The sequence below is a fragment of the Macaca nemestrina genome, chromosome 18, assembly GCF_043159975.1.
Source record: "Macaca nemestrina isolate mMacNem1 chromosome 18, mMacNem.hap1, whole genome shotgun sequence".
NCBI lineage: Eukaryota > Metazoa > Chordata > Mammalia > Primates > Cercopithecidae > Macaca > Macaca nemestrina.
Window position 1 is genome coordinate 29,887,880 of NC_092142.1, and position 23,893 is coordinate 29,911,772.

A 23,893-nucleotide genomic window follows, 5' to 3' on the forward strand; every position below is an offset into this window, starting at 1 on the left:
TCTTAAGGCTAATTTCTCTCTTTAAGATAAGATGGCATTAGAGCACCGAATACCAATGAAGTTCATGCTGATAGCCCTTTTCATTGCAGCTGCATCTCGATGCAAGTCTTTGTATTCACACAGCCGTGACATAGCCTAGGAAAGTAAATCAGAGAGAAAACAGGTACAATTTTAAAAAGGGCTCCAACTTTTTTTTTTTTTTTTTTTTTGACATGGTGTCTTGCTCTGTCGCCCAGGCTGGAGTGCAGTGGTGCGATCTCGGCTCACTGCAAGCTCTGCCTCCCAGGTTCACACCATTTTCCTGCCTCAGCCTCCTGAATAGCTGGGACTACAGGCACCCACCACTGCGCCCAGCTAATTTTTTGTATTTTTAGTAGAGATGGGGTTTCACTGTGTTAGCCAGGATGGTCTCGATCTCCTGACCTTGTGACCCACCCGCCTCGGCCTCTCAAAGTGCTGAGATTACAGGAGTGAGCCACCGCGGCCGGCCAGGCTCCAGCATTTTTATAAAAGGCATCACTGATAAGAAGCCACACATACAGATTCCTTTAGATGGTTCCCCTGCAACTGCTTTGGCTGAGGTTTATACTGCCAGGTTCTGAGGATGCTACTCTCCTTTAAGGGCTATGAATAGATTGCCACAGCCAAAAGGAACTTACTTTATTAAGTTATTTTAAAATTGGGTTCATCACTTGATGATACAGTCACATAAAAAATAAAATAGGCCTCCCAAAGATTTCAAGAGTATTGTGACACGATCCTAACAATATCATCTGTTACCTGTGCACTTGTTCCTTCAACATAATAAACATGCACTTGTGCCAAAAAATCAATTTACTCAGTGATTCAAATTCTATGCCATCTTTATTAGTTACTATATATTCAAAGCAAATTTTCATGAGACAGGTGTGTGCTGGGCTATTTTGGAACATCCAAGAAGTCTAACGACTGAAGCACCATAAGGTGCTACTTATATGCACACTGTGGTGGAAAAATGTATTATTCTAAAGTACCACCAAGATACCAGAGAAAGTGCCAATTTTATATATGTCGATTTCAGTTGTTATTTTCCTGTATACTCACTGAGGGTCATAAGCCATAAATCTTACATTGCCCATGTCCTTCCTACAGCCAGTACTTGAAACACTGGCACCTTATGCAGTCTAAGTACAAGTCTCTCAGCCACTACTGCTTTGTCTAATAAACTCCTGGGACTGCATCATGATATATACAGTAGACAATGGCATAAATTTCCAAACTGTGTAAGTAAAAGACAGTCAAGAGTGGTAAGTGCATTGTGTATGTAGATATAATTAGGAATACAATTGCATTTATTCACGTATTGTTGTGTGAATGCATAGAGGTTAAAAACAAAACCCATTAAAATCAGATTAAATTTAATTAAAAATATTCTGAATTATGGTCATAGCAGAAAGAATATCAATAATTTTTTAAGAATATGGATCATTGGCCAGGTGTGGTGGCTCATGCCTGTAATTCCAGCACTTTGGGAGTCCAAAGTGGGCAGATCACCTGAGGTCAGGAGTTCAACACCGGCCTGACCAACATGGTGGAACCCCATCTCTACTAAAAATACAGTATTAGCTGGGTGTGGTGGCGCATGCCTGTAATCCCAGCTACTCGGGAGGCTGAGGCAGAAGAATTGCTTGAACCCGGGAGGCGGAGGTTGCGGTGGGCCAAGATCGCGCCATTGCACTCCAGCCTGGGCAACAAGAGTGAAACTCCATCTCAAAAAACAAAATAATTAATTAATTAATTAAGAATATGGATCCTTCTATAAACCATAACAGATAAGCAATACGATGCCAAAGAAATAAGCTCTTTTGTCTGTTAATTTTAAGGCTTTCATTTTCCTAATCACTACTTAATATGATTTTGTAACAGATGTTGGCTTTTGTGGCCAATGAAAAACTCCAATAAGTGACTTCACATCCTTACCTCCAGTCTCTGTGCTTTATCTTTGTGAAGAAAAGTAAATAGAAAGTACAGGTCATAGTCATTTGCCAAGGCACGCAGGTCGAAGTAATATTTTGCATAGACACTGGCAGATACATGAATATTAAACTCAAGTAGCTCCAAGAAACACTTCTCCATCTTGCTCCTGGGGGAGAAGAAACACAATAAAACCAACGTAGGACAATTCTAGTCAAGTGGGTTATCTTTAAAAATATCATTCTGAGCTACTAGGATGCTCTAAATTCTGTTCTGAAACAAATAAAGGCTGCCTGGTCGGGTTCCTACACTGATGTCCAAACAAGACACAGCTGCTTGGGGTCTCTTCTGCATCCCAGCACCCCAAGTTTGGGATGAGGGAAAGGTGGAAGCCTCTTCTGTACTCCTGCTGCGGACTCGGGGTTCATTCTTCAGAGTTCCCTTAGGGCAGCTGCACAACTCAGACTCCATGCTCACTCATGAGCCCCGCAATAGCAATCACATGACAGGCATGATGGGTGCCATTTATTAGCTCTGAAGGACCTCCAGGCATTTTTACCAGGACGATAACAGGAAGGGGCTTACTGAAGTAGAGAAGCACTAACAGGAGGACTGGGCACATCACCACAGCAACAAATGGACCCATGGAGAGCCACCCTATTATCTCAGAGGAGGAAAACTCTAAGGCTACAAGAAGGATTCATCCCAAATAAATACCTGAGCAAGCTACATTCCATGGCAAAAAGAATCCCCTTCCCTCTGCTCCAGCACACAAGGCTATGTCAAGGGGGCATAACTCAAGTTGCTGCTCACCTCAGTATTATGAAGAGTTGAAACTGCCACTATGACAGGGCAAGGATATTCTTTAATTTCAAAGGCAGAAAAATCAAGGAGAGACATTTTGGCTAGACTAAACCCGTTTTATGATGTGATTTCTAGTAGGGCCCTGACCTTACACACGCAGTGTTGCTCCTGAGTTGGGAATGCAACCCTGAAGTGCTCAGCATCTGTCACCCCTGGCCAGAATGGGATGTGGGGGAGTTGAATGCAGTGGAACAGGAAAGGGCTGGGAGCCATCCTCTGCCACATGGTCATCTAGCCGCCCTCACCAAGGCTAAATTAATAGGTACACAGAGTACATCTGGCTGTTTTCATAGTAATCCCTGTAATGAGTTAATTGCTTAAAAATGATCAGTATCTGAACAATACATTTGGTTTCTTGGTTTGAAAATTTTAATATTTTACCCACTGGCTAAGTCAACAAATGCTTGATGTTCTCCTGTAAGGGGGACAGTTAGATCATGAGCCAAGATGTGGTGATCTCATTTGCTGAACTTAAAACCCAGTTGAACCTACTTCCAAAATTAATTTTCTGTTCACATGTCCATAAGTCTATAGAAATTTAAATATATATATTTGAAGTATATATATATAATTTGAATTATATGTATAATTCAAATAATACATGAATAGATAGCTAATCAGGACTAGACTTATTACAGGAATTAAAGGCACTTCACGATCCCTTTTTATTTTCTTCACTCGTACATTGTAACTGTGTAGAAATACAGTACTTCACAGCATTAACATATTAATAGAAATTTAATCCTGAAGAAAAGCATTCTGTGTATAGAATATGCATCTTCTGGGCTTTGTGGTTTTTTAAAATGGCTAGGTGTTTGAATAGCATACCCTTTACAGACACAGCAAATTTTCCAAATAGCGGCTACTTAGTTTAACTTACTCTTTAGAAAGGAAATATATTCTAGGTAGACACATAGATGTTGGAAAGTTTTAAGAAAAATCTGATGGACACCAATTTTTTAACTATTACATTTACATTCAAAATGGGACCATTACAAACAGTCCACAGCAGGGGGCTGAGACAAATGTCTATTAAACACTTTGACGTAATGCTTTTCAACTTCCCAAGATCATAAACAGAAGCAGCCTGTTCGGAGCATAGCTCCTGGTGTTTCTCCGTTCACACAGCAACAGCACTGTTTGGAACTGGTCTTCTTGGAGCTGGGCTCTGCCCCCACTGCTCCTGGAGCTCACTTCTGTGGAACCTGCACATATCCCTGCATGCGCTCTGATCCTGTGACTAGAACTCAGAGCCCCAGCCAGCTTAGCTGCAGGTTTTGAGAACAATTCAGCTGTCATGATGGTAGAACTAAGTGTTCATGATTACAAATTTGAAACTGCCTTTGCAAAAATTATAACTGAGAAAATCATGACAGTGAAAAAGAGCTGATCTAACTGACTTCATCTTGCTTCTAACCTCCAAGCTGTCCTTGTTCATTCCTAGGCAAAGGCCAAACTAACTTTGGGATGAACTTGGTTTATGGTTTAACTTTGAAACAAAGACGGTAGCAGCCCCTTCCCAAAACAAACCTGTTTCCTGCCTAGGGACTAGACTGCCTTTCCAAGACTAACAAATAGCCACAAGATTAGAAATTATGGTTTAGGAGTCATGTGGCTGAAGGCTGCAAGAGTCTGAACCTCCCCATATTGCTCCTGGGAATAGCATCACTATTGTTAAACCTAAGATCAGAGCTTGAGATATTTTGCAGGCCCTGTATTGGGATCAGGTGGCACCACTCCAATCAATAAACTTGGCTCATCTGGTTTTGTGGCCCCCATCCAGGTGCTGACTTAGTGCAGGAGGACAGGCTCACCTCTCTCTGATTCCATCTCTGATGTGACCAATCAGCACTCCCCACTTTCTGACCCCCTATCCACCAAATTATTCTTTAAAAAACCATCCCAGAGTTTTTGGAGAGACTAATTTGAGTAATAGTAAAACTCTGATCTCCCGTACAGCTGCCTCTGTATGAACTAAACTCTTTCTCTATTGCAATTCCCCTGTCTTAATAAATCAGCTCTGGCTAGGCAGCAGGTGAGGAGAACTCAGGCAGTCACAAATCTTGCTTCCTTTGAGGGACCAGTTTGCAAATTGATGACTATGATCAAGGCCACTTTAGTGTTTGCAGTGTCCAAAGTACTTCTGTTAGTTTCAAGTTCATTTGCTGTCACACTCTTTGCTAAAATGGCTACCAGAAATACCACCACGATCACTTGGTTTACACTATTAGCAAAGTAGTGTCAACAATAGGTTTTTGGTTTTGTTTTTGAGACAGGGTCTGGCTCCATCACCCAGGGCTGGAGTGCTGTGATGTGATCACAGTTCACTACAGCCTCAACTTCCCAGGCTCAGGCAATTCTCCCACCTCAGACTCCCAGGTAGCTGGGATCACTACAGCTGCCTGTCACCTTGCCCGGCCAAATTTTTTTTTTTTTTGTAAAATTTGTACGGATAGGGTTCACTGTGTTACCCAGCAGGTCTTCAACTCCTGAGCTCAAGCAGTCCACTCACCTCAGCCTCCTGAAGTGCTGGGATAACAGGCATGAGCCACCGAGCTCAGCCACAAAGGGGTCATTTTTAAATGTAGATATACACTGAGGTATATCTACAATAGACACTATATTTGCAATTGCAGACATACACTGAGGTGATTCAGAATGATAGTATTATCTGGAGTCATGGACAAAGGTCATAAAACTAACTTGAGCCACTGCCTGGAATGATCTTGATCTGCTGCTGCTGCTGCTTAATGTGAACAAGAGCTGCTCCCTTGTCTTGCACAGATGCAGCCTGCACAGCTGTCCTCACTGTCCAGCGGGCACCCAGGAAGGCTCTGCTGGAAACGCCTCCCTGCTCACCCTGCCTGTCAGCTCCAGGGCCTGTCCCTTCATAGCAGTCATGAGGCAGGATTGGAAGGGAGCCCTGGTGAAGCTGTGTTTCAGTGTCATGTTGGTGCATCTGGGAGGAACTCCATGACTCTGCAAGGCTCCTCGCACTCTCATGGACAACTCCAGACCCCAGTGTGCTGCTGCGGATGTCTGAGTACTCATGGAGCCTTGTGAGTGTAGTGGGCATGGGGAGATGCCCCAGAAATGCTTCTTACACTGTAGGAGGTGAACGTTGGAGCTTCTAACTCAGGCTGATTTCCAAACACATGCAACACTCCCAATGGGGAGGGGCCAGGGCACAGGAATCTGTGGCTATTTAACTTCCTATCTCAAGGTTCCTATAAAAACAGATCTTCAGAAAAAAGGGGGAGGAAAGGACCAGCAAAAGCAACTTCACAATGGGTGTCTTAGGTTGAAGCTATAACTTCTCCATAGTCCAGAGTCCTTAAGACCTTGACAGTGGCCAATTATTTCAAAGGCCAGGTGTTTTCCCCTTAAAAAGGGACTGAAACTGGCAGATAGCTTCTAAAAAACTGTAAAGATATTTACCGTACTGTGTCATTCTGATAGTACACTTGTATGAGTTTTGCCAAAAAACAATCAGAAAAATACTTTTCAGTTTATCCAGGAGGTTATTACAACAATAACACATCAAGACCTACCCATGAATGCCAGAAAATATAAACTGTTATACTAAAGCTGGATAGAGAGAAGTCTGTGGCCTTATGCCTATTTCCTTTGTCTGCACAATGAAACCTATAAAGGTATTTTCTACAATGTTAACTTGGAGAGCAAATGAGGTAGGGAAATTGGTTACACATTTCGCCAAAATCTTACAAACTCACATGTTCTCAACTGCAATGTCCTTGGGATTCTGGCTGTCATCCACACTGCACAGACCACGACTTCTCCAAACTTTGGAGGCAAGAAGCATGGCTCCAAGGACAATCTTTTTCCAATTAGTAGGACAAAGATCAATGTTAGCACTAGTTAAAAGTCGTTCGATGTACACCTGCAAAATAGAGCACTGCTCTTTGATTTCAGTTCAGTTTAAGTGTGGTGATACAAACATTTAAGAATGAAAGATTTCTTCTGGTTTTGACCAGAAAGTAAGTGCCTTTTATTCTTATGTTCTGCAGAGACTTTGCTCAGACAAAGCAAGAGGCCAAATCACAGTCATAGTCAGATACCTCTGCAGCCTACTCTGCCCATAGACATTTCCAGCCCAATTTCGGTCACAGGGATGACTGGACATCCCTGTGGGCATGAAGAGAGGCACCGTCAGCCCCTTCACACTCATGAAAGGCAGCACAAACTCAGGCCCAGTGCAGATTAAGTTGTTCAAGCAACACTCCAGTGCCTTCCGTGTGCAGTGTCACAGCTGGCTGGCAGGTAGATAGGAATTTTACAGGTGTGCCATGCTTGAAAATGTAACACCCAAGTGATACTGAGAACACTGCTGTCTTCTCCTTTTCACAATAACTAACCAGCTCTTGGGACACCAGCTGAGGAACTGCGGGTCAAGAGCACTTCCCAATGCCTGCCATGCAGACAGCATGACAAGCGCAGGTCTCTGTCGCTGAGAAATAGTTCGCATATTCAGTGCTTGATAAGGAACGCATGTGTATGAAAGGAGGGTCCTGCTCACAGCCCCTATTTTCCACATCTCCACAATCACTTCATGAAAACTCATTTCTTGTCCTACGGTATCTGCATTCAGTCAATTCGGTTGGCTTTTAGGCAGAGACAGCTGTCGGCCTCTGTTTCCCTGGGGTTCCTCTCAACCTGCCAAGCAGTTTGTGAGACAACCTCAGGAAGTATTTTCTGTTTATCCAATTTCTGTCCTATAAAGAACTGGGTGAGGGACCAGCTGAGTGAAGGTGACAGAGGTGAGCTGGCAGGCATTGCTACCCCAGAGGGTGCTCTGCAGAACAGTATGTCTCTGTGTTACTTGATGTTTTTGTATCAAGACCAAAGGAAAATAGTTCATTTTAAGAGAGTTCATTCATTGTCTGAAGGTTATCAGATTGGCGGCTCAGATCGGGCAATGTTCTCCAAACTCAACTGTGTTTTCAAAATCAGATGGCTGTTGAACGTGATATGTTCTTATGAGAGATTCTGCTCCCTTTCCCCCTAACTCTGCACGATTGGGTATCCTAGGAATGACCCTCCCTCCCAGGGTTCAACTCCATGGGACTCGTTAGAGAGCACTTAAACAGTATTGGCGAGCCCTCAGCCTCCTGTCACCTTTACTGATAAGCTGTACTTGCTGACACTCGCTAATATCACTTGCCCTCCTGGGTCAGTGAGAAAGGTCCTTTTTTAACACCAACTCTTCTATCAGCACGGTGGATCCCATCCCACTTTTGCAGAACACTGTTCCCCAAATCACCTCTTCTTGAAGACTTTCTCCCTCTCTGCCAGAGATTTCCCCTAATACAAGTGTGTGTCCTGTTCCCATTCTGCTCCCCGCAGCTCCCCAGAGGCATCCTCTCATTTGCTCACAGCATCAGGCCCTGTTGCCAGCTCCTCACCTCCCATCTCTCCTTAACCCACCTCACCCAACCCCATCACTCACCTGAGACTCCTCTTGCCAAGGTCCTCAGAGTCTTGACACCTACAAACCAGAGCCCTTCACCCCAAGTCTCCACTCCCCAAGCTAGCCTTATTCTTGTCCAGGGAATTGCCATTGGCCGAGCTCCTGGGGACTAATACTTACATGTGAGTTACCCTGTTTCAATCTGTGTGCAATCCCTCTGTCCCTACCTTCACTGGTAGGCTGCCTGCTTCAGATTCTGAGCCGCCATGGGTCACGGCTCATCTACATCACCCTAGCTGATTCTTTATCCTCTTCTCTGCCCCAACCTTCCTCCCAACTGCGGTCTACTCTCCCCAAAGCAGTCGCCATCACCTCTTAAATTAAGAACACTGCACTCCCCTGCTCAAGATCTGCCATGAGTGCCCCCATCAAACTGGAGTAAAACCTGAACTTCTTCCCATGGCCTGCAAGCCAAAGGGCTCTGTGAGCCGTGGCACTGCCTGTGTGGCCTCATCTCTTCCATTCTTTCCTTCATTCCTCTCACCACATGGGCCCCTGCTGTTTGTTCCTTGAACACACATGAAATGTGTTCCTGTCTCAGTCTTGGCACTCATCCCACTGCCTGTCATGCCAGCCCTCCTTATTGTCCTTGCTTTATAGTCAGGTCACTGTTCAAATGTGACCCTCTAGAGAGGCTCTTCCTGATCATTCTATCTGAAATAGTGAGCCCCTCCCGTCACTCTCTCTTTATCCTGCTTTATTGTTTTGCTATTTTCCATAATCTAAAAAAATGCTTTACTCATTACAACATAAGCTGATAAAGACAAGCACCGTGTTCAACCTGTCCTCTTCTCTACCCCAGCACTTAGGAGAGTGGGACAGGGTCGGCATCCAGCGGGTGTTTATGGAACGGACAACTTCTTGCAGCATTTAGCACTGTGACCACAGTCTTTCCTATCTTGAACCTGTGTTCTTCTTTTATTATCCTCTCCTGCTTTTCCTCCTCCCACTCTAGCCACTTAACTGGGGGCTTGTCCCTTACATGCGGTAGTCCTTACAGAGCTATCTTCTGTCCATCTTCCTTTCTTTTCCTTTTTAGAGATGGGGAGTTGCTATGCTGCCCACGCTGGACAGAAACTCCTGATCTCAAGTGATTCTCCTGCCTCAGCCTCCTGAGTAGATGGGACTATAGGTGTGTCCCACCATGCCCAGCTTCTCCACTTTCATTCTACATACTTTCTCTGCATTTGAGCAGCTACTCTCTTTTTTTGGAGACAGAGTTTCACTCTCATTGTCCAGGCTGGAGTGCAGTGGCACAATCTCAGCTTACTGAAACCTCTGCCTCTTGGGTTCAAGTGATTCTCCTGCCTCAGCCTCCTGAGTAGCTGGGATTACAGGTGCTGCCACCACACCCAGCAAATTTTTTGTATTTTTAGTAGAGACAGGGTTTCACCATGTTGGTCAGGCTGCTCTCAAACTCCTCACCTCAGGTGATCTATCTGCCTCAGCCTCCCAAAGTGCTGGAATTACAGGTGTGAGCCACTGTGCCCAGCTCAAGTACCTGCTCAAGAGAAGCAGGTACTCTTACTCCTCATTCCTTATTTCCAGTTCAGATTCATGCTCCAGTGCCATAGATCCAAATGCTGACTGCACACGGCCACTCTGCTGTCTTACAGGCACACCAAATTTAGCCTGTCTACAGTGAACTCCCCCTTCTTCCAATCCAGCTTCAGCTCTCTCTCTCTCCAGCTGGAAGTTCCACTCCTGCTTCCCGCCAGCATGTGCTGAAATTCCAAAGGGCCTGCAGCTCAATGAAGAGGCCTATGTCTGATCCAATCCCACGGAGGGATTTCTATGCAGGTGCCTAGCAGAAGCCTTCTTTTCTAAGCTCTAGCCAGATGCTAAAGGAGAGGGTATCTTTTATCTCCTGGCTGTGTGGTTGACATTCCTCTACAGGTTAGTGTGGGGAGGGGTAAACCAATCCCAGTCATCTGAAGAGGAATTCATATTCAGAATGAGTCTCACCACAGGAATTGTGTGAGAATGATGTAGAGGTGAGAACACAGCCACGGCTTAGCAGGCTATCTAGCAAAGCGTGTGTCCAAGTCTTACTGGTACCACATTCCTGAGCTATTTCCGGAAGCAGGCACAAGAGGTCAGCAGGAACAACAAAGCATTCAGACTCCCAGTCACAGCATGCATCAGAAGTGCCCGGGGAATATGGCCTGGGACTCAGCTTAGACCTACATGGGGAATATGGCCTGGGACTCAGCTTAGACCTACATTGGAATCTGTTGAGGGAGAAACCAGAAATCTCTCCTGCTGCCTTTAATAGCAATTATTCTGTGATAAGAAAAGCAATGGCATCATTTTAAACCATGATGATGATTAAACTCAAATATGTGTATTTACTTTGCTTGCACAGGTTTCTCTTAAAAGATCTGATGATAATTTCAGGAATCTACTTTTGGTTAGAAACATGGCCATACGCTGTGTAGGAGACCAGTTGTTAAAGATGCTTTTTAGATAAGAAATATCTTACCAAAGCTACGATGGCACATGGAGCTGTTAGTTTTATGATTTGAAAAAGAGTACAGAAATATCTGAAAATACAGTTGCGTGTGGGATCATGCTCGAAGGATTTCCCTGGAGCCTTCTCTTGCTGAAAGAAGAAAAAAGACAATATAAATATCCACTCAAGAAAACTTTTTAGACCTCTTAAGATGGCAATGTTCACATTTGTGCCCACGTGTCCCTTGCAACAATTTTGATGGGACAAATGTCTTTTAATTTTAGAAATATAAACAGCAGGATCTTAAAATATTTTTGGTTTTCTGCAAACATAGGCCCTAAGGTGGTCCTGTGGCTATCATATATCTGAAGAAGGAAGTTTTTAAATTTTTATAGCATTTAAACTGATTTAAATTTAAGTTGTTTTCTAATTCTATTCACAGAGATTGTGCATATGTGTTAGGACTACTTACAAATACTTATATTGTTTACTGCTATCGAAAATTATTTTTTTAAATGACACATTTTGTTATCTGCATGGTATATTTACTCCCCTTAGCGCACTAATTAAACAAAGCTGCAAGTCAGCTCTTGCTCCAGCATGCCCAATTGACAACACTCCTTATATAAGATGATTAAACACAACAGAGGCAAGACTTAAAGGTGGGTGATTTTGACTTCAGCATGAACTACATACAACTCTGAGACAAAAACAGAACCTCAAAGAAAGTGACACTTACTGAAAGTGGATGTATTGACTCTTCAAAAATAGCCAGAGATCTATTTGCATATCTATAAAATAAGAACGTGCATTTAAGAAATTAATTCGGGAATTGTTAACATCTTGGTGAAGTATCTGCTGGGAGTAGGACATGGAGGGTGGAGGGAGATACATCTTGTTTGCTTTGGTAAAATTCGTTCACCAAAACAGTTTTTGCACATAATGTCCTGAACTGTGAAGTCTTGTCTACATTGATGAGCCAGACTTGCCTTTAAATATTGACCCCCACTGCTAACAGGAATGGTAATAAACTATATCTATTTTCACTCCTCTGACCTCATGCTGGAGCACAAGACCATTTTATAAAGCAGTAGCGGTTGCCAATAAAGTGTTTAGAACTTTTAATAAATGTGAATGAGATTCAGATTTCCCAAATCTTCCTTTATTATACATTTATCATATTTGTTTAAGTAGTTTGAGTTATAAACTTAATTGCCTTTTTATTTTAAAACAGGTCAGTCTTGAATGAACTTTAAAAAACTAACACATTGTGTGCTCACTTAGGAAACTAGTGGTTCTCCAAATGTGGTTTGTGTACCCCTGAGATTCCCTAGGAGGTCCATGATGTCAAAACTTTTTTTTTTTTTTTTTTTTGAGACAGGGTTTTGCTCTTTCACCCAGGATGGAGCACAGTGGTACAAACATGGCTCACTACAGGCTTGACTCCCTGGGCTCAAGCATTCCTTCTGCCTCAGCCTCCCAAGTAGCTGGGATGAAATGTGCACACCACCATGCCCAGCTAATTTTAAATTCTTTTTTGATATAGATGGGGTCTTGCCACATTACTCAGGCTAGTCTCAAACTCTTGGTCCAAGTAATTCTCCCACCTTGGCCTCCCAAAGTGCTGGGATTACAGGTGTCAGCCACCACCTATGGCCCAAAATGTTCTTATAAGAATACTAATTCAACCTGAGAAGCTGATTGAAAATAAAACATAAGAATAATTTATTACTTTCTGAAAGTATTAAGACATTGCTTGCTTTCTCACTGTCAACACTTGTAATGATTTCATAAAAGCAAAAGTGGGTAAAACTGCTCGCTTCTCAGTATGAATAAAGGCCATGGTGCCAAATTATACTAGTATTCATTCCACTTTTCACTGCCCCTTGCAGTTTTTGTTAAAGTAGCCTGCTTCACTTGATAATGTCCTTGATGAAACAGTAAAAAATAATGGTGTTATTAAATCCTGAACTCTCTTTTTGGTATTCTAAGTAGGAAGTTCACATAAAACACTTCTGCATACTGGAGTATAGTCATGTTAAAGAAAAGCACTTGTGACTTAATTGTGCGCTGAACAAGCCAATTTTTCACAGAACACCATTTCCATCTGAAAGTATGACTGACTGTCATTCTCAAAAAAGAAGTCAAGTGAGTCTGTCATTTCAAGGAAAATAACAAGAATTTGTTGTCTATAATAAAGCTAAAGCTTTCAAGCTAAAAATCAGGACTTGGAAAACTCATACCTACTACTGGGAGCTTGACAGCATCTCAATATTTGAAGACATTTTTATAATCATGGTGATACTTATGAAAGTGAGTTTTTTTGACACTATATATGAATATGAAGTAATATTTTCCAAATAGCCAGTGCATAATATTATAAAAGCCAATGAGGGGAAAGATCCATTTATTGTACAAGAAAGATCCATGAGTATTAGTGGAATGAATTCATTGATATGTACAATCCCATTATAACTGTTTTAATAAATCAGCACTTGTGAAGTTTTGGTGTGGTTAAAGGATACCCACAATTACTTGAAAGCTTTAAAAATACACATTTTTTCCTACTATATATTTGCATGAGGCTAGTTCATCTTTTTCTTTCTTCTTTACAATAAATTGCAAACAAGACATAAACAAATACACTTTGAGATCCTCAATAATTTAAGGGTTAAAAGACTCTTGCAGACCAAAAACCCCACAAATGATTCACTTTAATGCTGTAAGATAAGCACTCTACAGCTTATAATGTCTATAGTTAAAACCTAACAGCATGTGTCACATTATACAAAGTGATGAGCTGGAGTAACAAGGCAGGTTTTCAAAGAGCTCACCTGTGCTTTATGTTGTAATATATTGCCGAAGTCACACTGTGGAGGGGAAAGAAACATATTTGTAAGAACTGATTTTATCATTTGTTAGGCCTGAATATATGTTTTTAAAAGGAGAGGAGGGAATTCTTTTAGTGGCCCTGAAATCTTCTTGTTCAAAACAGTACTATATGAGCACTTTTCTTTTGTTTTAGCTCTCTGGCTTTATAGTGAAAATAGGAGAACCAAAATGCTAGGCAATATGCTGTTAGAAGATGTTTCTGCTGGTGGTTATTATATATAAATAATGACATATTTTCCCTGTCACTTGCTCTTCTACCCATAGAACCTTTCATCCCGTGCAAGTCACTCACATCTATGTGTACATATGTTTACATTTAGGCCATATAGTAGTGTTTTGCTTTTTTAGTGGCTAGGCCCTGCATTTCAGCTGATTTAGTTCACCATCACCTACTCACCCATTTGTCATTATTTCCCTAAAAGCACATAATGAATGTGCTTTATACCAAATAAAGTAACTTAAAATCACCTATGCATAATTATTAGCGGAAAATTTATTAGTAAACATAATGCACACAAAAATTGATGACACTTGTAGCTATCCTGAAATAAGCAGCACTAAACACACAGTGTAACACTGCATCATAAAATACTCATGACAGGTGTTTCCACATTCGTTTAAACAAAATATTAGTGAACAAATGCAACTCTTCAGATGTATGTTACTGTGGTCCTAAGTCATCCTCAGATGTTGTGTGTCAGCAAACAGGGGCTTTTCTTGGATAAGTTCTGTGCTTCCATTTGCCCTCAGCATTTAAAATGAGGCTCACAATAACTTGAGAAGGCAAATTTGGGTTGTAAAAAGTAGGCCTTACAACATTATTAGCATCTAAGATGGATATTTCTATAGTGCCTCAAACAGTTTCATCTCCAAATTGATTTCAAAATCACAGAACTTAAAGTTACATGCTGAAAAGGACCACTGAACCTTACATGACACCCATTTTACAAATAAGAGAACCAAGGCTTCAAACTGATTTGCCCAAGGTCCCCAAATAGTGCTTTTGTGAACTGCAGGTGTTCACAAAACACCATGGTATGGTTTAAATTTAAGCATATGTACACATACATAGAAATGACTTGCACAGACGAAAGGCTCTATGGGTAGGAAGAAGAGCAAATGACAGGGAAAACGTGTAATTTATACGTTAGAACCATCACTCCTCCACGCAAAGGAAGCAGTGGCCCCCTTGTTTGATGCACACTGGATCACCCGAGGAGCTTTTAAAATGGCTTCACCGCCAGCTGGAGACATTCTGATTTAATTGGCATTGGGTGTAATTTGGGCATCAGGGTTGTTGGTAAAGTTTCCCAGGTGATTCCAATGTGCAGCAAAGTTTGGGAATGACTGAGTTAGGGTTAAGGTCAGAATCATCTGGGATGCTTTTATCCATAAAACAATGCCTCACATACTTAACCGTTTTTCTAAAAGGCTTGTGAGTGCCCAGAGATGGAGGGAATGTGGAGCTGGGAAGATGCATGTGTTTGTAAACATATATTTTGAAGAAACATGTATATGTGATTCTAGTATGGTTCACTCATCCCTTGGAGAACAATGGACTACTAACCATGAAAAACATTTTTCAAAAGCCAATTTGCTGTATTAATTTGCTCAGTAAATCTTTAATCAAAGTAAATATATCAAACGATCCCTTCTAAAATTTGAGAGCAAATTAAAACTAACTGTATTTCAAAAATAGACTTCTAGGCCAGGCATGGCAGCTCATGCCTGTAATCACAGCACTTTGGGAGGCTGAGTTGGGTGGATTGCTTGAGCCCAGGAGTTTGAAACCAGCCTGGCCAACATAGCAAAACCCCGTCTCTAAAAAGGAAAAAAATATATATATTTTAGAAAAACTTGTAAGACTTAGATGACGCTGGAAGAAAAAGCAGAACCTCTACTTGTTTGAGCAAGGTGAAGCTTAACAACTGCTTTTGAATTGCGTACTGAAACATCAGAATCTTTTGAAATCAGAAGAAACCAGGGACTTGAGCCAAAACAGAGTGCCGTTTTACTCAGGGCTGAATACAAACATTAAGTGATGACTCCATAGAGGCCAAAGCTCAGGGCTTTAGACATAGATGGAGTCTAGTTCCTACTGAAACAGAATTTGATCTCAGTAATTGTTATACCTGAGAGAGGAAAGTGACATTATTATGAGTAAAAATTTACCATTTTTAATTAGACTAGGTTACTGACAAATTAGCTTAACAAGCTAGTACATTAGAAACAAAATTAAGCTTGTAACCTAGTCATGTTTATAGACTGGAAAGTTAAGTTAGGGATAAGGACATTAACATTCAAAGGTAGACTTCTCAAACTGTTTTCCTGAAAATCAACACTCATAATCTAAGGAGATGTTAATAATGTTCCCTGGACATCTCCAGCGGAACTGAGCTTTGTTGTGACTTTTAAAAAAAAATTTTATTTTATTTTATTTTATTTTGAGACAGAGTCTCTCTCTGTTGCCCAGGCTAGAGTGCAGTGTCGCGACCTCTGCTCACTGCAAGCTCCGCCTCCCAAATTCACACCATCCTCCTGCCTCAGCCTCCTGAGTAGCTGGGACTACAGGCACCCGCCACTGCGCCTGGCTAATTTTTTGTATTTTTAGTAGAGATGGGGTTTCACTGTGTTAGCCAGGATAGTCTCGATCTCCTGACCTCCTGATCTGTCTACCTCAGCCTCCCAAAGTGCTGACATGAGCCACTGTGCCCGGCCTGTTGTGACTTTTTAAAGAAACTTGAACCCGTCTTTTGAGGGTATTTTGAAAAGTCATGTGTGATTGTGGCCTATGAAGTGCTCATGCATGATGGGAAAATTTAAATGCAGATACACTATGGCACCACTGGAGGACAAGCTGTTCCTTCTTCCAAGAGTACTTTCCAAAGTAATACTCAACGTCTTAGGCCTAATAATTTTTCACAGAAACATCCAATAAAAAGCACCTCTCCTTCCCATTAGGTTCAACACTGTCATAACATAAATGCATCAAATAAATAGCTACACTATTTCTGGGATTGCTTATTTGCTCTCTGGCTTTCCCTTCTACCACACAGCATCTAAGGTTAAAAGAGAAACAAAATTCATATTTAGGTCCCAGCAATCCATATATCATTGACATTAATTCCTTAAACTGCTTGCTGAAAAGGGAAACCAAATGGCTGAGATGACAGAGGATGGCCGGGATGCTTTTAGCATACGGGCGTCTGTCACTCAGCCCTGGGCAGCCTCATTGTACTCACCTTTCTAGTGTGTGTCTAAGATCAGGCTGGCTGACTGTGCTGTTATCTAGCAATATGGTGGAACATGAGCTGTATTTTCTATCAAGATGCCATGGAGGTATCTGAAGGAGAAAGAAGATAGAGAAAAATGTCATAGTAGGCTGAACTTACAAAAGTGTGGGCTGTTTTCCTTAGTCAAAATGTCCAACAATAAAGCATTAAGATATTTCTTATGCCCTGTGACCTGCCTGAGTGTGGTATCGTGAGCAGCTCTATGGGAAACTTACTGGGGATGCTTCACTTCCGCAGGTGATGTTCAAGGAATGGGTTATAAAATGCTGCCCTTGCTATGATACCAATCATCAAACCTGGCTCTATTACGAATTCCCTTTATAAATAATGGGAAAAGTTTAAAATAAGATTTCATGTTCTTTTAATTATGCAGTAAAAAAACAGCTGAGATTTTCTATTTCTATTATTCATTAACTACAACAAAACGTCATACATTAAAAAACATTGGCACAAGACCATTTTTATTGCAGCAAATAAAGACCTAATACTACATTCACTAAATTGCTAATCCTAAGTGTGCTCATTCAAGAGACAGTGTGATGGAACCAGCATCTTAGAGTCAGAGACTCTGTGTGCCAGGGCGGCTCAGTGACCAAACAAGTGAGGGGCCACAGGGTTCTCTGGGCCTGTTTCCTTGGGGGAAGATAGAAAAAGTGCTGCTTTAAGACTCTCTCACATCTGAAAATGAGATGATGAAAACAACTTCGGGAATTTAACTTTCACTTCATGTTTGCATAAGACTGCTCTTACATTACTCAAATGAGAACCTCTGAGAATACTTTGCATTCATTTCAAAAGTTGATTGATTTTATCTTGTAAGTTATTTGACACACATCATGGCATTTTTCTGCCTCATTCATGCTGCTCTCTGCCCGGAATAGCTATTTCCCCCTTGTCCCAGCAAGCTGCACCTCCTCTGCCTTCTGGGATCCCTCTGGCAGCAGCCACACCACAAAACATTTCCGGTTTTGTGTACTCCTCAGTCTAATTCACCGTTTGTTACATGATAGCAATTGCCTGCAGAGCATCCCTCTGATGAGAAAGTAAGCCTCTCCAGGGGAGGGAGGGCCCTTCCTCTCCTACCTGCAGCTGCTGAGCACAGAATGTTGGAGAAATTAAGGTGTTCAATAAGCGCTTGACAAGTTATTTAAATCAGTTACAATTTGGAAGGTAAATCTTCCTACAGTTACAGATCGGTGAAAATCTATCTGCAGTGCTATCAGAGAGGTTACAGTGAACCTTTCGAGCCCTCTAGAAAATGAAGTATCTCTAAAACACTTTAAAAGTATCTATTCATTTGTCAAGAGCGCAACAGTCAATATGGAAACTGCCTCATCTATGTTTAAAAAAAAATGCTCTTCTTGGCCGGGTGCGGTGGCTCACTCCGGTAATCTCAGCAGCTTGGGAGGCTGAGGCGGATGGATCATGAGGTCCGGAGTTCAAGACCAGCCTGGCCAAGATGGTGAAACCTCGTCTCTACTAAAAATACAAAAATTAGCTGGGTGTGGTGGCGGGTGGGTGTAATCCCAGCTACTCAGGAGGCTGAGGCATTCCAGCCTGCGTGACAGAGCAAGACTCCGTCTGAAAAAATAAGTAAATAAATAAATAAAAGCTCTTTCTTAAAAATAATGGCAGTAACCAAATCCTAGTTACCAAATAGTTGAAGAGATCAACAGTATTATTTAAAACCAAAAAATACCAATTATTTTAGCTTTTAAAAAATAACTCAGATGAGCCTGCCTTCCTTCTGTTGGGATATGCTTGTCTGCATCATGTTATCACAATCTTCCGTCAGGGCCTCCCACAAGTACATAAAAGACAGGGAAGGGAGAAGATCTAGTGGTTGTTTATAACACGGTGAAACCCCGTCTCTACTAAAAAATACAAAACAACTAGCTGGGCGAGGTGGCGGGCGCCTGTAGTCCCAGCTACTCGGGAGGCTGAGGCAGGAGAATGGCGTAAACCCGGGAGGCGGAGCTTGCAATGAGCTGAGATCCGGCCACTGCACTCCAGCCTGGGCAACAGAGCGAGACTCCGTTTCCAAAAAAAAAAAAGTACACAGTATTTAAAAATTGCCTGTAGCCAGTAATCAGAAATATCCATACAGTCTAACACCATTTTGCTTGTTTTAGATGCTTTTTACTGTAAATTCACTTACTTCTTAACAAAAATGCCAGATGTTTTTGAACAATATTACTATATGAAGGACCAAATTTTCCTTCAAGGTAGAAATGTTTTAACTCTAGCTAAACTCTTGTGTTTCTTAAGCTATTCTATTAATATGTATACTTTACATTAACAGTGTGTGTCGATGTACACACTTTTATTGCCTCAAAAAACAAATATACTATGAAAAATGAAAATTGACTCATTCAGATACTTTCATTCCAAATGAAAGAAGGTATCCCTTAAGGTCACTACTATTAGGGGTAATACAGCATAATACTACACCATAACAAAAGTTGTTTCTGAGGAAAAAATCCATATATGAGAATAAAAAGAACAGAAAAAAAAGGTACCCAAACAGTCTAGTTGGTACAGCTTTAGATGATATCTGTCCCCATTTTGTTCTATTTAAAATTTCATATAATGAACATATATTGTTTTTTGTTTTTGTTTTGAATTCTTGCTCTGTTTCTCACCCTGGAGTGCAGCGGCCTGAACTCACCTCACTGCAATCTCTGCTTCCCAAGTTCAACCAATTCTCCTGCCTCAGCCTCCTGTGTAGCTGGAAATACAGGTGTGCGCCACCATGCCGGGCTAATTTTTGTATTTTTAGTAGAGACAGGGTTTCACCATGTTGGCCAGGCTGGTCTTGAACTCCTGGCCTCAAGTGATCCACCTGCCTCAACCTCTCAAAGTGCTGGGATACAGATGTGAGCCAACATGCCCAGCTCTCAAGATCACTTTTTTCTCCCCATTTTTTCACAAGACATGTTTCAGATATTTTAAAAATAATTAATGACTTTTAGCTAACTTAAAAATTTCTAACACTTTGTGCACTAACAAAAACAGTTCCATCTATGTTGTACAGCAATAGGACCACATGGCAGGTATGGAGTTTGAATAGAATTCTTACACAAGGCCTGAGTGGAAAAGTGTAATATGCTTATTGTAGGTAAAAATAGAAATTGTCTGAATTAATGTATAATTATATCAAATTTAAACTTAGATTTACACTTATATATGGGTTCTAAATTTGGATTAAATATGATGGATTGACCAGAAATTTATTTTCTCTTCCTTCTGAAATCTCATTAGCATTAGTCATAAAATAAACATTATATACAGGACCAGGAGACAGGATAGACGGCAGATTATTCTGAGTCAATGCTGCAAGTTGAAAAGCAGATAGAGGAGTGACAACTGACATGGAAGCACAACTTTGGAGCTGGCAGGGAGTGACCGGAACAGAAACAAGCAATCTTGTTTGAAGAACCCAACCCAGGCTCCAAAATCAGAGGCACATGGTACCTGGGAAGGTAGTGTGAAATATACAAGACCAGCAAGTTCAACTGTAAATCTGTGCTTAGAGCCTCAAGTCTACCTCTCCTCCCATCTTATAAGGAATTTGGAAAGTCTACCTCTCCTCCCATCTTATAAGGAATTTGGATGTGTATTCTCTGGATATATTATACCTGAGGGTTTCTGGGCTCAGAGCTACAAGGGCTGAAACCTGGGAAATGGGAATAAATTGCACACACAAAGTGAAACTCCACCTTCTTTCCCAACCCTGCTTCTGGAAAGCCAGCAGCCATGCTTGCACTGCCCAGGCAGAAAATTGGGAGACCCTTCTTGGAAGAAAACTGAACCAATGCAAAGAAAATACCCTCATACCCTCATATGATACACTGAGGTCCCCCAAAACAAAAGCTGGCTTGACCTCCAAATCCCCACAATGAGACCCCTCAGTGAACAAAGGTCCTGCTTCCAAATAGAGAAAGCCAAAGGCCACCACACACCTGAGGGAAGTCTCCAATAAGAGTTCAAAATAACAGGAAAAAGGAATTCCTGGGACCAGTAAAAATTCAGGAGCAAAACTTTTTAAAAAATCTTAAAATAATCTCCTTCAGGAGATTAAAAAAAAAAAGTCAATAGAAGGGTTAGCGCAGAAAGTCAAAGAATCTCTAAGAAGCAGAGCAAAAGACAAATTGGAAAATAGGAGGGGAAGAAATTAAAGATCAATGCAGAAATACTGATCTAAGAGGCTCAATATCTGAATCGTAAGAATATTAAAATAATAATAATAAAACAGAGAAAATAGGACAATTCTCTAAAAGAGATAGTCTGAAGGCTTAATGGCCACAATAAAATAAAAGGTTCCCACGAAGCTGTATTATACAATTTCAGAATCCCAGGAATAGCGAAGGTCCTAAAAAGCTCGAGAAATGTAAAAATGTGTTACATATGATGTATCACACAATGGTAGTAGTTTCAAGAACAGTATAATGAAAACACAATACAGAAATGTCTTCAGAACCATGAAATTTAGTTTTCACTGTAGGATTTTATACCCTATAACAAAGGAGGGGTTTTGAGAGAGGCTAGATCTCTATACATGTGTGCCCATGGGCTTTTCCTCAGAAACTGTGCTCCAGCACCACTGGGGAGTAACACAAGGCAGAGGGCAATGCACAGTCTAGGACTCAGGGATCCAACGTGAGTGGTCACAGAAGAGTTCAGAGAGGGCTCCCAGGCAAACAGGCTCAGGGCAGCCTAGGGAAACACAGTCTGTCCTGGAGGAGGATAACTAAAGGCCAAGGAAAGTTGCTTCCAGAGAAAACATGGAACATATGTTTTAGTAGATAAAATACTATTTTTGATAGGCATGTGACAAATGTTACAACACTTGGGGAAGAATAGCTGTCAAAAAAGAGGCAAAGGAACGTAGTCAGAAAATTAATTCCACACACAAAATAATGACGGATGTGAAAACAAAGAGGCCAGCTGGGGGCTAATGGTCGCATTTGGCTTTATGAGCTATCATGGACTAGGAAAAGGGGGGTTATCTGGGAGAAGTGCAGAAGTGTTCAGATTTCAGAACTATTTCAGAGAAACAATGAAGGATGTACAAGGAGGAGGCACAGTCAGAATACTGCCTGACTCAGCAGTGAATAATAGGTTCATGGTCATAATCATGTAAATATCAATTAGTGATTTAATAAAAATGTGTTTCAGGTGGAAGAAACGGGGAGGGAAATAAGGTCACAGTGGAGTGAGGAAGCTACACTTTCACCTGCTACGACAGGAAGTCAGCAGAAAGTGTTGAAGAAAGTGGATTTAGCTATTTTTAATTTTACTGAAATACAAAAGATTAAATATTTAAGGCAGAATTTTTATCACAACCAAATTGTGTAACTTAAATGTCAGACACCCTTAAACATGGTCACAGTAAGCTAAAGACTGACTTACTTAAAGTATAAATCTGATATTAGGAAAATAGAAGAGATTTAGAAAATCCACCAAAAAATGATCATGCGAACAGCACTGACTCCCTGTTAAATTTTCAAGGAATCATGACAGAGTTTTAATTCAAACAATTAATTTCTTAACTTTTCAAAAGCTTACTTACATAATATAGGTGAGAGCTCCTCCTCTTTTCTTGCACTAAGAATGAAAAAATAACTAATCAGTTCTGGCATAAATACCATAGGATAAAAGTAGTTGCTAATCATCTGATTATCACTATATGAGATAAAATTCCATTTTTAAAAATTCTTACCAACAAAATTTATAATTTAAATAATCTGGCATGATGAATCTCATAAAGTAAAATCTAAAAATATAGTTTTACTTTTTGACCTAACAGATATTCTGTTGCACAAAAATGAAAGAATCCCCATGTACACAAGGAAAGGCAAAACAAATTAGGCAATGTGTGTGCCCTCCAAGTCTCATGTTGAAACGTAGTCCCCAATGCTGGAGGTTGGGAAGTATTTGGATCATGGGGGCAGATTCCTCATGAATGGCTTAGCGCCATCCCCTTGGTAATGAGTGAGTTCCTGCTCTAAGTTCATGCATGATCTTCTTGGGTTTTTGTTGTTTGTTGTTTGTTGTTGTTGTTGTTGTTCTGAGATGGAGTCTCACTCTGATGCCCAGGCTAGAGTACAGTGCTGTGATTATGGTTCACTGCAACCTTGACCTCCTGGGCTCAAGTGATCCTCCCACCTAAGCCTGTAGAGTAGCTGGGGCTGCAAGCATGCACCACCACACCTGGCTAATTTTTAAATGTTTTGTAGAGACAGGGTCTCATTATGTTGGCCAAGGCTGGTCTCAGACTCTGGCCTGAAGTGATCTGCCTGCCTCAGCCTCCCAAAGTGCTGGGGTTACGTGCATGAGCCACTGCACCTGGCCTGATCTGCTTGTTTAAAAGCAGGCAACACCTCCCACTCTCTCTTGCTCCTCTCAATACGTGAGAGATGACTTCACCTTCCACCATGATTATTAGGTTCTTGAAGCCCTTGCCAGGAGCAGATGCTAGCACAACACTTTCTGTACGGCCTGTAGAACTGTGAGCCAATAAAGCCTCTTTTCTTTCTAAATTATCCAGTCTCAGGTATTCCTTGATAGAAATGCCAAGATACAGGACAGATGAGAAATTTAGCTGGTAAAAAATTTACCTATTGTATATACGAACCCCTAAGCAGTAGTGTTTTCTGATTCTACATTTACACATAGCTTACTTTCATTAGCAGGATCTGATAGCTGACAGCTCTAAGAACCAGTTTCTGGCCGGGAGCCAATCTCTAGATGCACTAGAATCCCTGCAAGCATCCCAAATGACTTATGGGTCATCTACTAATATGTCGCTAAAAAAATAAATGGGTCTTTACACAACTGAAAAGTAGCCTATCTGAAACTCGTGTTAAAATGAGCGTGCCAACATAATTGAACATGGCATCCTCAGCACACAAAATCATTTGTTCTAACACAGGTCCGAAGAAAAAAAGC

The 23,893-nt window shown here is 41.3% G+C and overlaps 1 protein-coding gene across 1 annotated transcript in view; it reads right to left on the reverse strand.

Moving 5' to 3' along the window:
• The window catches only part of LOC105482982 (cyclin-Y-like protein 1B), a 26,944-nt gene continuing 3,051 nt past the window's right edge, over positions 1-23,893 (reverse strand). Inside the window, exons 3-10 of the mRNA XM_071084469.1 lie at positions 22,515-22,549; positions 16,892-16,992; positions 13,592-13,627; positions 11,497-11,548; positions 10,788-10,907; positions 6,552-6,718; positions 1,960-2,122; positions 1-135 (exon numbers count right to left, since the gene is read on the reverse strand). Coding sequence (XP_070940570.1) covers positions 22-135; positions 1,960-2,122; positions 6,552-6,718; positions 10,788-10,907; positions 11,497-11,548; positions 13,592-13,627; positions 16,892-16,992; positions 22,515-22,549 — 788 coding nt within the window. The 3' untranslated portion in view covers positions 1-21. The remainder of the gene's footprint in view (positions 136-1,959; positions 2,123-6,551; positions 6,719-10,787; positions 10,908-11,496; positions 11,549-13,591; positions 13,628-16,891; positions 16,993-22,514; positions 22,550-23,893) is intronic.